Genomic DNA, 12,831 nt, shown 5'->3' on the forward strand with positions numbered 1-12,831 from the left:
GGAGGGAGGGAGGGAGGAAGGGAGGGAGGGAGGAAAGGAAGATGTAACATCTTAAGGTAGCTGCTATCTCTGATGCATGGGGAACACTAGGGAATGGTGAAACTCAAGAATCTGCAGGTAGCACTTGCAAATGATGATGAGCTTACAGATGATGACAGTCTGTTTCAGCCAAGTGATGGCACTGACCTGTAATCCCAGTACTTGGGAAGCAGAGGCAGGAGAATTGCTGCCAGTTCAAAGCCAACTTGGTCTACAGAGCCAATTCTAGACCAGCCAGGGCTATAGAGTGAGACCCTGTCTCAAAAAAAAAAAAAAAAAAAAAAAAGAAGTAGCTCAGGGATGGAGCACTTCTTGCCGGCATACAAAGGCCATCATTCAGTCCTTAGCACCCGGAGGGGGTCAGGCATGATGGTAACAGACCTTGAATGGCGGGTCCAAGACACGTGAATGTACTCCTTTAGGCTGAGCCAGAATGTTTTGTGTGTTCAAAAGATCTTGCTGGAAGAGTACAGAGAGCTTGCCTCTCGGATCTTCCTGGGGTAAATTAGGCATCTTGGAGAGAAGCCATTCACATTGTCACTGTGTGTCACACTCTCTTTCCAGAGCTCACCTGGCCACAATGCCTAGCATGGTGCCTGATTCAAGTGTTGGTTTAGGCTGTTTATAAAATGGAAGTTTCATAAACGGAAGACTGAGTGAGGAAATACATTTGGGGCTGTAGAGGGGCAATGTTATTATACAGTCAGGCGGGAGATGATGAGAACATGAACAAATTGGAGGGAACAGAGAGAAAAGGATCCATTTGAGGAGTGTTTGGTTTTAGTTGCAGATGAGCGCTAGGGAAGAAGACTGTGGTGCTCACATATGTCCAAGGTCAGTTCTGAAGCCTGTGGGACAGTCAGTTGGAAACACCTGGCACGAAGCATCCAAGGCACACAGGGAAAAAGAGGTCTGAGTTAGAGACATGGACTTAGAAGTCAGCGGTAGCCCGGCACGGAGATGCGCCTTTGTGATTCCATCCTCAAGAGTCTGAGGCAGGAGGTCCATGAGGAGTTCAGACCAGCCTGGACTACATAGAAACTTAGCCTGGGCTATAAAGTAAGACTTTGTCTTGGGGTGGGGAAGGGAGGGAGAGAATGTACGCACAGCATGTAGCTGAAAAGTCGTTGAAGGCTTGAACATGAATGAGACCAAAGGAAGAGGCGCGTGGTCCCTGGACAGAAGCGGAGGATAGCACTGTGGCATTTTTCCGCACTCTTCCCAACTCCGGCTTCATCTTCAGACTCTAGCACTCCATAACTATAGTTGCAGGGTCCTAAGACATGCTTCAGACTCTGCCTTTGGACTGGCCAGGTAGCTTGTTGGGGCTCCCTCTTGGGTTCTCTGCTACCAGCTACTGATGGGCTTCTTGCTGCTTCTGTCTTTCCATCTTTAAATTACAGCTCCCTGCCAACCTACCGTAGTATGCTGTGTGAGGGTACATGAGTGAACCTCTGGCTCTGCACCCTGAAACCCAGAATTCTGCTTCCTTCCTTCCGATGTTTTTCGGCGCACTATTAATTTTCTCCTCACCCCCTAGCATCCTGAAACTGGGGCTCTGCCCTGACTTACAGACCCTCCAGCCTCAACCTAATGAAGCCTGTACCTTATTCTACCACTAGATGGAAGCAAATGAGATCACAGACAGTCCTCAGGCCACCAAGGATGCAGAGAACCGCCCTTCTTTAAAGGACCCTTCTGCAGAAGACTTGCGGGAGCCCACTAGCCTGGAAACTGAAACTTCCGCAGATCTTTCCAGCTCACAGACCTCTTTGCAGCTTCCTGTCTACGATGCCCTTTTTGTGACATCCACTCCGCCAAATCCTGAGACTGAGGCCTCTGAGAGCCTCTTGGAGCCACCTGACTCTGAAACTCCCTTAAAGTCCCATACCACTGAGATTCTTTCCACACCATCCCAGGTTTCCTTCGAGGCCCCAGCCTTTGAAACTCTCTCAAAGTCTCCCCAGTCTGTGGCCTCTCTAGAAAAAGCCATCACCAAGATCCCTTTGGAGAGCCTTACAGATGAGATTCACAGCTCTAAGGTCAAAAAAAAGTCTCTTAAGCTCTCACCAGAACTCAATCTCCCTGGATCTCCCCATAAGCTTTCTTCTGCTAAAGGCCCAGAGACCCAGGTCCCTGGATCTGAACACATCCCCAAGCACTCCCTTTCAGGACCATCCAGCCAGGCCCCTGCGGATATAGAACCGGCTGCAAAGCAGGAGGAAGCAAGGGAAGAGGAGCCAATAGTGGGGACCAGTACCATCTCTGCTCCTGCAGCCAAGCCCGAGTCTAGTGTGAGCAAGAAGGAGAAAAGAATTAGCGGTAATTGTTCCTGCCTTTCTTCTGTCCCTGTGACTCTTGCACTGCCCGTGACTTACCCAGAAGTGGGGGTCCGGGTTATTCTTGCATATGACTCCTCTTAGTTTTAAGGTCCTTTCACTGCCCACTGGTTACTCAGCCCCTCCCTTCCCAGGTTACACAAGCCGCCCAGTGGTCCCTGCTAAGCGGGCAGAGCTGGTGGATGTGGCTAAGGCAATGCACAGAGAACATTTTGGTACTCAAGTGGAGTATCTTTTCCAATGGGAGAAGGATTCAGCCCTGAAGGCCATCCAGACAGGTGAGCCCTGGTGGCCTTCCAGAGACCTGTAACAGGCCTATGGACAACTTCCAATCCAACAGATTTGGGAACCTTCCCCTTCAACGTAGACATGGCCATGCCACCTGGGTGGAATCTAGAATGGGAGCAGGTGGGTTGGCCTGAGGAAAAGTGGAGATTGCACGTGAAGTCCAAGCAGCAATAGATAGTAACTAATATTGTTAGCAACCGAAGAGTTGAGGGCCAGCCCCAGATCTAACACCCACATAATCTATACCAGAACAATCCTAATGCAGAGTGGCCCCAGGACCTTGGCCAGTTTCTAGGAGCCTTGTTCTCAAACGGATATGGCAAAAGATTGTGGTCCCTTTACTCCATTGATGTATGGATCTGCATGCCAGATCCATGACCATCTGAGTATCCAAAGGCCTTGAGGGTCCCCACTAAAGAGGAGTTCAAGCCACTGCTCATAATCCATATCCCCCTTTGACGAGGTCTCATGTGGTCCAGGCCGTGACCCTAGCCTCAAACTTCCTATACAATCATTGATGACCTTTAAGGATAACCTTGAACTCCTGATCCTCCTACTTCTGCTTCCTGAACGCTAGGGTCACATGTGTGTGCCCCCACAGCTGGTTTTACATGGTGCTGGGGTTTTGTGTATGCTAGGCAAGCACCCTCCCCCCGAGCTATGCCAAGAGGTAGTCCTGTGAGGGGAAGCTGCATCTCTGAAATGGGTGTGCAGGTGAGCTGTGTAAACACATGGCACAGTGTGTGTAAGCATGTTTACCTGTGTTGTGTATTTCACCATCTATAAGGATTCTTAATCTCAGTAGGACAGCCACTCAGATACTCTAGGATTCTGAACTGTGTAGATAAATTCAGTAGAAAGCATTGTGTTTGCTCAGGTTTTTCAACCTTCTGTTCTGCTTATAATGGAACTACATCAACAGGACTAAGAGATAAAGACAACTAGAAACCCCTACACTCTTATCCTCCTTTATGTAATTTGCACACCCCACCTCCATGTAGGGATCCTCGCCCCTTCATCTCTATTTTTTTTTAAAGTCTCATTTGTTTCTGAGTTTCCACTGATAGTGAAATCTGTCTAGTTATGCTAACATCTATTACTGATACTTTTGTCTTGCAAATGTAGGTTCTGTCCACTCCCCTCTTTCCTCTTTTAGATCCCCCTGTCCACTCCTCGCTCTTCAAGACCTCTGTGTTTCTTCTTTGTTTTAAATGTCTGTGTTTTCCTGCTTAAGCAAGTGGTTTGTGTACTCAGTCCTGCACAAAGATATTTGGGGTCCTTATCCTTCCAATGTTGAAGATCTTGAGTCAAGACTCCCTAAGAATCTTGCAGATTCTGAGGTTTCCAAATATTCTTTCAGCAAACAGTTATTATGCACCAACTATTTGCCAGACATTGAGTTTTAGTTGTGCAAGCAGTGGGGCAAGAAAAGTCTCAAGGATAAAACTTGTCCTCCAATTGCACAGTGAAGCCCTGCCTCAAAAAAATAAATAGCAAAGATCCCTCAACCAACGTGTATGAGTCCCCGCAGAGACAGAGGAAAGAGGCCCCCAGCTGGGGAGCTAGACATAGGCATGGGAAGGAAAGACTGCTGGAGCTAATGTCTATGAGAGGGTAAGAAGAAAGAGCCAAGCTGGGTGTAGTGGCGCACAACTATGATCTCAGCCCTTGGAAGGCTGAGGCAGGAGGATTACAAGTTTTTGGCTTGTCTGAATGAAGTGAGAACAGATGTGGGGCACATAGAAACCTGGTGAGCTGAGGACGAAGGTTGAGAGATTTTAAGGTGAACACTGGGTGTTGAGTGGAACATGCTGGTGAGAATGTCATCAACAGACGGCCCTGTGATCCAGGCCTAGGAGAGGTCAAGGATACAGAGGTATCCCTCATGTAAAGACAACTTATGTAGTATGGAAACCTTCTAGAAATCAAGAGTTGATATACAAGCACGGCCATGCAGCTGTACTGAGTCAGAATGGCACCCAAGGTAATGCCTCCTCTGCCTGCTTAGGCCACTTCTGACAGGAAGGGAGTTTGGAATCAGAGAATGGAGCCCAGAGCTGGGTGCAGTTTCCCTACTTTAAGGACATAGAATAGAATAGAATAGAATAGAATAGAATAGAATAGAATAGAATAGAATAGAATAGAATAGGGTAGGGTAGGGTAGGGTAGGGTAGGGTAGGGTAGGGTAGGGTAGGGTAGGGTAGGGTAGAGTAGAATAGAGTAATAGAATCTGAGGTATTCTTCATTCGAAGCTAGACACTGATTCGCGCATCCATGCTTAAACTGGTTAAGCGTTGGTCTTCAGGCAGACCCAGGTTCACGTCTGCACATCACCTGCCCAGCCACTGTGTTCGGCTTTTGTAGCGTTCAGAATTCCTCTAGTGCGGTCCTGGCTCCCACCCACTCATTGTGACTTTGCTTCTCCCTGTGCTCTCAAACATTCCGGGTACAGCAGGATCCTAGCACCAGAAGCAGCCAAGCCACAGCCACACCAGAACAGGTTTTAAGACCCTAGGAACTATGGGTAAGATAAGAACACCCAGCCTGAGGACAGACCTGCGGATTATGGCTAAAGGAACATGTTCGCTTTCAATCAGGCAGTCTGTCTTCTCTGACATCTCTTTCATGGCAGGATTAGAGATATGGATGAAAATACAACCGCTTCTCTTGTGGGGAAGCCAGGGATAACTTTTAGAAGAGGTGACATTTCTGTTGAGACCGCTGCCAGGCATCAGGGTCCCACAAGGACGCAAGCAAGGTTCTGAACCAAAACTGGAATACTCTCTGCTCTTCTGAGGAATGAGAGGATGAGCAGGAGGTGCTGCCCGTTCTCCCGTCACCTCTGCCTAGCCCTGCCTTGACTTGCGATAGGACTTTCTGTGAAGCAGGATTCTTTCAGACCCCACTGCTAAACCCAGGCTCTGGTTGCGGCCTGCTAAGCCTGAGTCTGAGGGTACTAGCCTCACTCTCCTTCCCATATCCACCTTCCAGTCCTCACAACTTAGATCCTTTGGTCTTCCAGCCATGACTTCTGGCCTGCTCCTTCCTCCTGATCCTGGAGAGCCACCAGGCATCCTTCTCAGGATCATAGAGGGCGTTAGTTACATAACACTAGGACACAGAAGGGATGACAGAGGCGGCAGCCCGGAGAGTAAAAGCGCTGGCTTCCTCCTACCTCTTGGCACCAGATCTGTCCAACTTCCACCTTTTCTCCCGGGTCCTTCACTAGTAACTCTCTTCAGGACCCAATCCCCATCACCCACTGTCCACCTGATCATCTAGCTTCTCTCTTGCTCGCCGTAAACACTTCAGAAAGGTTGGACTCGCATGGAGAGGGGAGGTAAGACAGCTTTAACAATCACCAGGGGCTCTCGTTCATCTTCAAACAGTGTCATCTGTAACCCGCCTGCTCTGAAACTGGAGACTGCCTTTGGTTATCTCGGTTAGGCTGACGAACATGGGGCCCATCCTGGGATAGGAAGGGAACTGACAAAACTTTGGGATAGATAATAAAACTTTAATGAAAAAAGTCTAAGGGCCAGAGGGAGGGCTCCCTAGTGGAAACAGGTATAAGGTGTGGTGGTGAGGAGGCCATCAGAACACTTGTAGGGAGTGTAGGATGTTTTTTTTTCTTTTTCACTCTTCCCTGTTAATCCCTCCATATGTAGGTCTTTACATTGGCTGGCGCTGCCCTCATTACCTATGGGACTGTTTCCGGATTGGAGACGAGTCCAGGTGCTTTTGTGGACATTTGTTGAAAGAACACCAGATCATCTCAGGTAGGAAAGAAGTTGCCAGACTCGTCGAGGATGGAGGGGTTACGGTAGCCTTTGATGTCTTGGAGGGAGAGACAGAGATGATCAGGGAGGATCTGCAGAGGGGGAACGGGTCCTTCCAGGTGCTGGTCTGATGCCATGCCTCGCCTTCCCCATTCTCCCAGATCTGTCGGTGCCCTGCCGCATGAGCCAGTGCAGGTGCCTCATGTTTTGTTTCATCCCATCACGCCCAGAGGAGGTGGGTGAGTTCTGGCTTAAGAGACGGGCCACCTTCGACCCCAAAGCATGGAGAGCCCAGTGTCGCTGTAAGCATACTCATGAAGAACATGCAGCCACCGGAGCGCATCCCTGCAGGCACCGCGGTAACTTCTAGTGCCAAGGGGTGTTCGGGTGGGGAGAAGCAGATGCAGGATGAAGAAGAGGCAAGAATGTGTCAGCTCGTGGGGATGCCATTGATTTCTTATATTCTTCTTGGTGTGCTTTTGCCTTAGGCTGTGGCTGCAACAGTTTTGAGTCAAATTTCCTCTGTGCGGCCTGTGACCGGCGCTGGGAGGAACACGAGACTTTCTTTGAGACTGAGGAGACCAGGCGAAGAGGAGGGAGACCTTATGGTGAGGGAACAACACGGGGCAGGGGATCTTGTCAGCATCTGTAATCAGAAGGGCAGGCAGAAAGGTATGCCCACCCTTCCCTCATCCTCTCCAGGCCTTCCATCTTCAGCCCACCCCACATCCCATGCCTGCACTGCTTTCCATCCCCAGGAGCAGACTATGTGCCTTTTGCAGAGATGCCTGCCCTCCGAGATGTCATCCTCACCAACTCTGACCTTGAGGCCCTCCAGATGCAGGGGGTCTCTGGCCATCCCAGTTCCCACCCTAGATCCCTTGAACTCCCTGGCTCAAGTAGCCTCCAGCCTGACCCTAAATCTGACCCCCATACCTGATTCTTTCACCTCTGCTCTTCCCTCCTGCAGGGGCAGACACTGTCAACAACTGGCACAGGCCTTTCTGAGCCTGGCCAAGATCAACAATAAAATGGAAGCCAAAAGACTCTGACCTGGCTCTATATGGGACAGGTAGCGTCAAGACTCAATTTATAGTCAGCTCTAACTGCAGGCCAGAGACAGCATCAAGCCACTGGCCTGACTCACTAGGAGAAGAGCTTCAAGAAAGCCAAGGGGGGAGAGTGTTTGAAGAGTAGAATAGCCAGTGATTTCAGGGGTAGCTGGGGCTCCATAAGGCAAAGACATTGCAATTAGTAAGTCTTTGGAGGCTTTGGACTATGGTTTCACACTGGCATGGTGGAGGTAAACGCTAAATATTAATATGAAGGTGTCTCTTCAAGGAGCTTGGGTAAGAAGTAGAAGAAAGAAATCAGACAAAACCCAGGCTGTAGATCAAGGAAGCAACTTTTTAAGACAGAAAGGGGGAAGAGGCCCACATGCAAAAAGATCTTGAAGGATGCAAAAGTGAGGAGAGATGCTTGGTGGGACAAGATCTCAGACATGGAGAAAAAGGAGCATGAGTTCAAGGCAGAGGTGAAGGTATTTGCTCTGATGCAGAGAAATTTCATCTTAAGACAAAGAAGAGAATATGAGCTGCAGGGAGTAGGGCCTCCTAAAGCTCCCCTCTGGAGACATCTGTATTCTCTGTGAAGCAAGCAAGGGATTAGTGGGCAGTAGGGACTGGAAGAGAAAGGTGAGCTCTGGGGAAGGCTGATGTGGGGAGTCAGAGATCATGGCAAGTGCATGGTCTAGGATTTAGTGTGGCTGGAAGTGAGACTCCGGTTGGAGAAGAGGCTAAACTATTTAGACTAATGGGTGCTGATGGATAGTGAGAAGCAGGCAGAGGAACAGGCCTGACGTGAAGGGATGTCATAGACGGGGACGTGATGCCAGGCAACAGCTGCTTTCAAAGGAATAAGGGCTCTCGAGTGCAACAAGGAGACGGTGGGCGGGGTCGGCAAAGCTAGCAACTTTCAGAGAGCAGCTGCAGGTGACGACAAGTGTGTGGAATAAGGAGGAATAAGCCAGTGTCAAATTGTGACTGCAAGGGAGTGGCAGAACTCCATAGGCGATCTTATGGCCCTACGACAGTTTGACACTGCTGGGCTTTGTGATGCTCAGTTCACTCTTTGGGCCTCGGTGGCCAGATCTGTAAGACAGGAATAACCAGTGTTGCCTGCACTCTGTGAAACCCAAAGGAAGATCCAGCTGCAAAACTTAGTGCTCCCTAGAATCCCATCCTCTTCTCACCCCAGCTCCTCTTACCCCTTGCCCTTCTCTGGTGCAGTTTTCAAGTCTCACATCTAGGCCTCAGGGGCAAGGTGATAATACATTTCCTGATATTTAGAAAGGCCATCTGTCTTTGCAAAAGAAAGGATGGTCTTCTAAGACCCCAGGGAAAAAAATCATAGGATCCCATATCAACCCTGGGAAGAAGAAAGGGCTTTCTAATAATATAACTGTGTAAAAGAGAGTGTGCCAATTCCAGAAGTTTCTCAACACTGGTTGTATGTGCTGTGATAAATGTATAAAAATATTCAATTAATTAATCATTGGAGACACAGTATGAATTCATTGCAAAGTATATAAACTATACTAATTTGAAAAATGTAAGAATAATAAATGTGCAATTCATTACTATATATAAAAAAGTAGAACAGTAAAACACCAACTATTTAATAATTATTGAACATTTATATACCAGGCCGCATGTTAAAAACAAAACAGCCTCTAAATATATAAGGGTAACTTACACTATTGTGCCAAACCAGAACTTACCAGGTGGTGAGTATTTGAGGGGATACTGATGTATTTTGAGATTGAGTCTTGCTATGTAGACCAGGCTATCCTGGAACTCTCGAGTGATCCTTCTGCCTCTGCCTGTCAAGTGGAAATACCATATTTCTTCTTTCAAATAATAAGGAAATGAAGAGATGGTTCAATGCTTAGGAAAGTTTCCTGCTCTTAAAGTACGGAAACTTGATTCACATCTGGTGGCTCACAACCACCTGTATGTAACTCCAGCTCTGTGGAATCTGACACCCTCTTGGAGGCCTCTGCAGGCACCCGCGCAGACTTGCACATATACCCACACACATACACATAAATCTTTAGGTGCTGAAGAGATGGCTAAGCAGCTAAAGGCACATACCGTAGCTCTTGGGGAGCACTGGAACTCAGCTACCAGCACCCACATCAAGAGGTTTCCAAAAGCAAGTATTCCAGCTCCAGCCCAGTCTGTGCCTCCTCAGCACCTATGGACACCTGCACTGGACATGCACACACCTCACAGGCAGAAACATAGACACAGTTTTAAAGAATGTGTATATACAAAGCAAACCTGTCTCACTGCCTCACAGAGTTAACGGCACCACACGCCACTTATGAAGTGAAAAAAAATGTAATACATAGTACAGCATTCATAGGATGCGCCTACCCTCACCTGTTTAAGGGAGAAAAAAAATGCCCTGAAAACTGACTGCGATGTGCGAGCGAGAACATAAAACTGACCAAAATTTTAAAAAAATCTTAAATATGTTTTAAATCTTTGACGTGGTCAAAGGACTGAAATGGACAGAAAAGGTTAGGTACCTATTCTACAGATTAAAACCTAGCCTACAGATTAAAAAAACTTGGTCCCAATTCACTTTTAGCTCCGCCCATGTGACTTCTGGAGCCAATAAGCTCTGAATGTCCTCAGAACCCCGCCCTCCTGGCCAATGCGGAGAAGGGTCTGCACTACGTTTAGCCTTTTGTACGGCAGGTGGCGAGGTCCCGCCCCACCCCCCACCCCCCCCGCCAGTGGGGGCCAGAGCTAAAAAGGACAGGCCGAAAGCGGGCAAGTCCCACCCATTCAGGAGCCTCAACCAAAGCTTGGTCAAGGTGGTGAACCTGAGCCCATTAGCAAAAAAATCCCACCCCCATATTTAGTTCTTCCAATGGAGTGGGAATGAATCTCAGAGCGAAACTAAGCGGGGATCCAATCGAAAAAGAATTTTCATGCCACTAAACAAAAATTGGTCCTGCTTTAGCAGGGGCAGCCAATGAGCTGCACGGAGGGACCCGCCCCCAGGCGGACGCGGCCAATGGGCTGCACCCGCAAGGCCGCAGGCTCCGGGAAGATGGCTGCTGCCGTGCTGCTGGCAGTGGGTTTGCGCACCGCGCGCAGAGCCCTGGCGGCCGCGGGGCCCCGGGGGGCGCAGGTGAGAAGCAATCAGAGGGATCTGGGGGCTCGTAGGCACTGGCGCGTTCCGGGACCAGCACGCGCGTCGCGCATCATTGCGGAGTTACTCTCCCAAGGGTCAATTTCAGGGACTCTGCGGTCGAGTCCGCGAGAGAAGCGGTCTCGCGGCGACCGCTTCCCCGAACAGCCGGGGCTTCCCGGTTGGGACTGAGCTGGTAGTGTTGGCCCGGAGCGTGCTTCGGCCTGCCTCTGCTGTGCCTACTCCAGGAAGTGAGCTCTCCTTCGGGAGCTAGCCTGTTCTCGGATCTCTAGCCCTACAATGCGCGTCAGCAATGCTCTTTGATCTTCCACACATTCCAACAGTGATTCAGTATATATCCCACAGTTTCGCTTCAGTGTAACGCCCTGATACCGGCCTTCTCCAAACCGGTGAGAAACTGGGATAGCCCCTGCCTCCTATCCCCTCTGACAGACCCGAGATCACGTAGCTGAACTCTTACATGACTCCGCTGATTCACATTACTGGAATTAAAATCCAGTGAAAGAAGCGGAGCATGGTGGCACATGACGGTAATCCCAGCATTTAGGAGTCTGAGGAGGCAGGGCTACCCCCTGGCCTGCGTAGCAACAACAGCTGCACAATAAGAATCAAATGTGACACCCAAATGAGAGATCGGCCAATGTCAGATAGGACAAATACACTTAAAACATAAATCAAGAAGCAAGGCTTAAAGATCAGAAAACGCACAGTAGAACTAAGTGGAAACAAGGTAAAGAGCTTCAGGCTCTCTTTAGGGCAGGATTCAACCATTCCTGAAGCTCTCAAGGATTTGTCTGATGTATTCAGTGGTAGCATAGGAACTGAGACCTCAATGTTGTTTGCTTTTGGAGACAGTGTCTTATGTATCCCACACTAGCCTAGAGTTTCCTAAATGTAGCGAAGAATGAGGAGTTCCCGAGCCTCCTGCCTCCCCGTCGCACAGTCTGGCATGACAGATTGCTGATGCTTTTACCTGTACAGTGCTGGATGTCTTTAGGCACATTTGCAGGAATCAATTGCACTCCTACATCCTATATAGCAATTACTGCGTGTTCTGTAAGAGGACCCACCATCATCTGGCCCAGCTTTTGCTGCTCAGGCTCTGAAATCCAGGGACTGGCCCTAGAGTGGAACCACTAATAGGTTCTTAGAAGAATGAAGTTAGAAACACTCTTAGAGCCCAGCCCCTTTCAGCCCCAACTAAGTACATGGGAAAATTACTGCCGGCTCTCTCCCTTGGGTTCCCCCAACCCACCTTCAGGTTCGGGGAAATGCAGGTGTGACTGATGGGGGTGAAGTGGCCAAGGCCCAGAAAGCAGCTCCTGGAGGAGCAGCGCCAACCATCTTCTCCCGGATTTTGGACCGAAGCCTCCCAGCTGACATTCTATATGAAGATCAGCAGGTGAAAGTCCCCACAGGGCCCAGCTCTCTTGAGAATTTCACAGGTGCCCTTGGGTCTAATGAAGTAACAGTGATCTCTCACCTGTCACGGCTTCCAGTGTCTGGTGTTCCGTGACGTGGCTCCTCAGGCTCCTGTGCATTTCCTGGTCATTCCTAAGAAGCCCATTCCTCGAATTAGCCAGGCTGAAGAAGAAGACCAGCAGGTGGGGAGAACAGGGCCAGGGGCCTGTCTGGGGGGAGCCCCGGATTAAGCTAGAGGTTTGACTCCTGTGAAGGGAGCTACCCCCTGTCCCTCTCCCTATAGCTTCTAGGACATTTACTCCTTGTGGCCAAGAAGATGGCAAAGGCAGAGGGTCTGAAAGATGGATATCGACTTGGTGAGTGGTTTTTGTCCTTTGGCCTTCTCCCCTCGAATCCCCATTTCTCAAGGTGATCTTTAGTCCTTGACGTCTCCCATGACCCCAATCCCTGGCGGCAAACTCATTCCAGTGGTCAACGATGGGAAGATGGGCGCGCAGTCCGTGTATCACCTGCACATTCACGTCCTCGGAGGCCGACAGCTGCAGTGGCCGCCTGGCTGAACCTGCCAGCTGACCCAGGACCACAGACCTGGATGCTTGGGTGGAGAAAAGGGAAAGAAATCCTGTGACATTAATAAACCATTCTCCCTTGATTTTGCATTCCTGTCTTAACTGTGTAACAGATTTGTACCACAAAAGAAAATTGATTCGGGGCTGTGATCTCTCTTGACCAGGGTCAGG

At 49.3% G+C, this 12,831-nt stretch overlaps 2 protein-coding genes and 1 long non-coding RNA gene across 3 annotated transcripts in view; 2 read left to right on the forward strand and 1 right to left on the reverse strand.

The window, feature by feature from the left end:
* Fam221b (family with sequence similarity 221 member B) overlaps positions 1–7,097 on the forward strand; it is an 8,340-nt gene extending 1,243 nt beyond the window's left edge. The window contains exons 2-6 of the mRNA XM_050156011.1: positions 1,662–2,361; positions 2,513–2,656; positions 6,335–6,445; positions 6,607–6,804; positions 6,934–7,097. Of these exons, the coding sequence (XP_050011968.1) occupies positions 1,662–2,361; positions 2,513–2,656; positions 6,335–6,445; positions 6,607–6,804; positions 6,934–7,097 (1,317 nt within the window). The remainder of the gene's footprint in view (positions 1–1,661; positions 2,362–2,512; positions 2,657–6,334; positions 6,446–6,606; positions 6,805–6,933) is intronic.
* Positions 7,098–7,101: 4 nt separating this feature from the next.
* On the reverse strand, positions 7,102–10,173 carry LOC126509847 (uncharacterized). The gene is made up of 3 exons (XR_007594264.1): positions 9,598–10,173; positions 9,225–9,326; positions 7,102–8,595 (listed from the first exon to the last, which is right to left on the reverse strand). It is a non-coding gene; the product is annotated as an uncharacterized lncRNA (long non-coding RNA).
* A 317-nt stretch (positions 10,174–10,490) lies between these two features.
* On the forward strand, positions 10,491–12,743 carry Hint2 (histidine triad nucleotide binding protein 2). Its single transcript, XM_050155968.1, has 5 exons — positions 10,491–10,648; positions 11,931–12,071; positions 12,169–12,273; positions 12,375–12,447; positions 12,560–12,743. Exons 1-5 carry the CDS (start codon positions 10,532–10,534, stop codon positions 12,649–12,651), a joined length of 528 nt encoding a protein of 175 aa, XP_050011925.1. The 5' UTR covers positions 10,491–10,531; the 3' UTR covers positions 12,652–12,743.
* Positions 12,744–12,831: the final 88 nt, after the last annotated feature.

The sequence above is a fragment of the Alexandromys fortis genome, unplaced genomic scaffold, assembly GCF_014885135.2.
Source record: "Alexandromys fortis isolate MF-2015 unplaced genomic scaffold, M_Fortis_MF-2015_v1.1 scaffold_92, whole genome shotgun sequence".
Taxonomy (NCBI): domain Eukaryota; kingdom Metazoa; phylum Chordata; class Mammalia; order Rodentia; family Cricetidae; genus Alexandromys; species Alexandromys fortis.

Coding starts and splice junctions, on each gene's coding strand:
- Hint2 (XM_050155968.1), top strand. CDS start 10,532: ATGGGCTGCACCCGCAAGGCCGCAGGCTCCGGGAAGATGGCTGCTGCC. Junction 12,274..12,374: donor CTGAAGAAGAAGACCAGCAG/GTGGGGAGAACA, acceptor CTCTCCCTATAG/CTTCTAGGACATTTACTCCT. Junction 12,448..12,559: donor GAAAGATGGATATCGACTTG/GTGAGTGGTTTT, acceptor AACTCATTCCAG/TGGTCAACGATGGGAAGATG.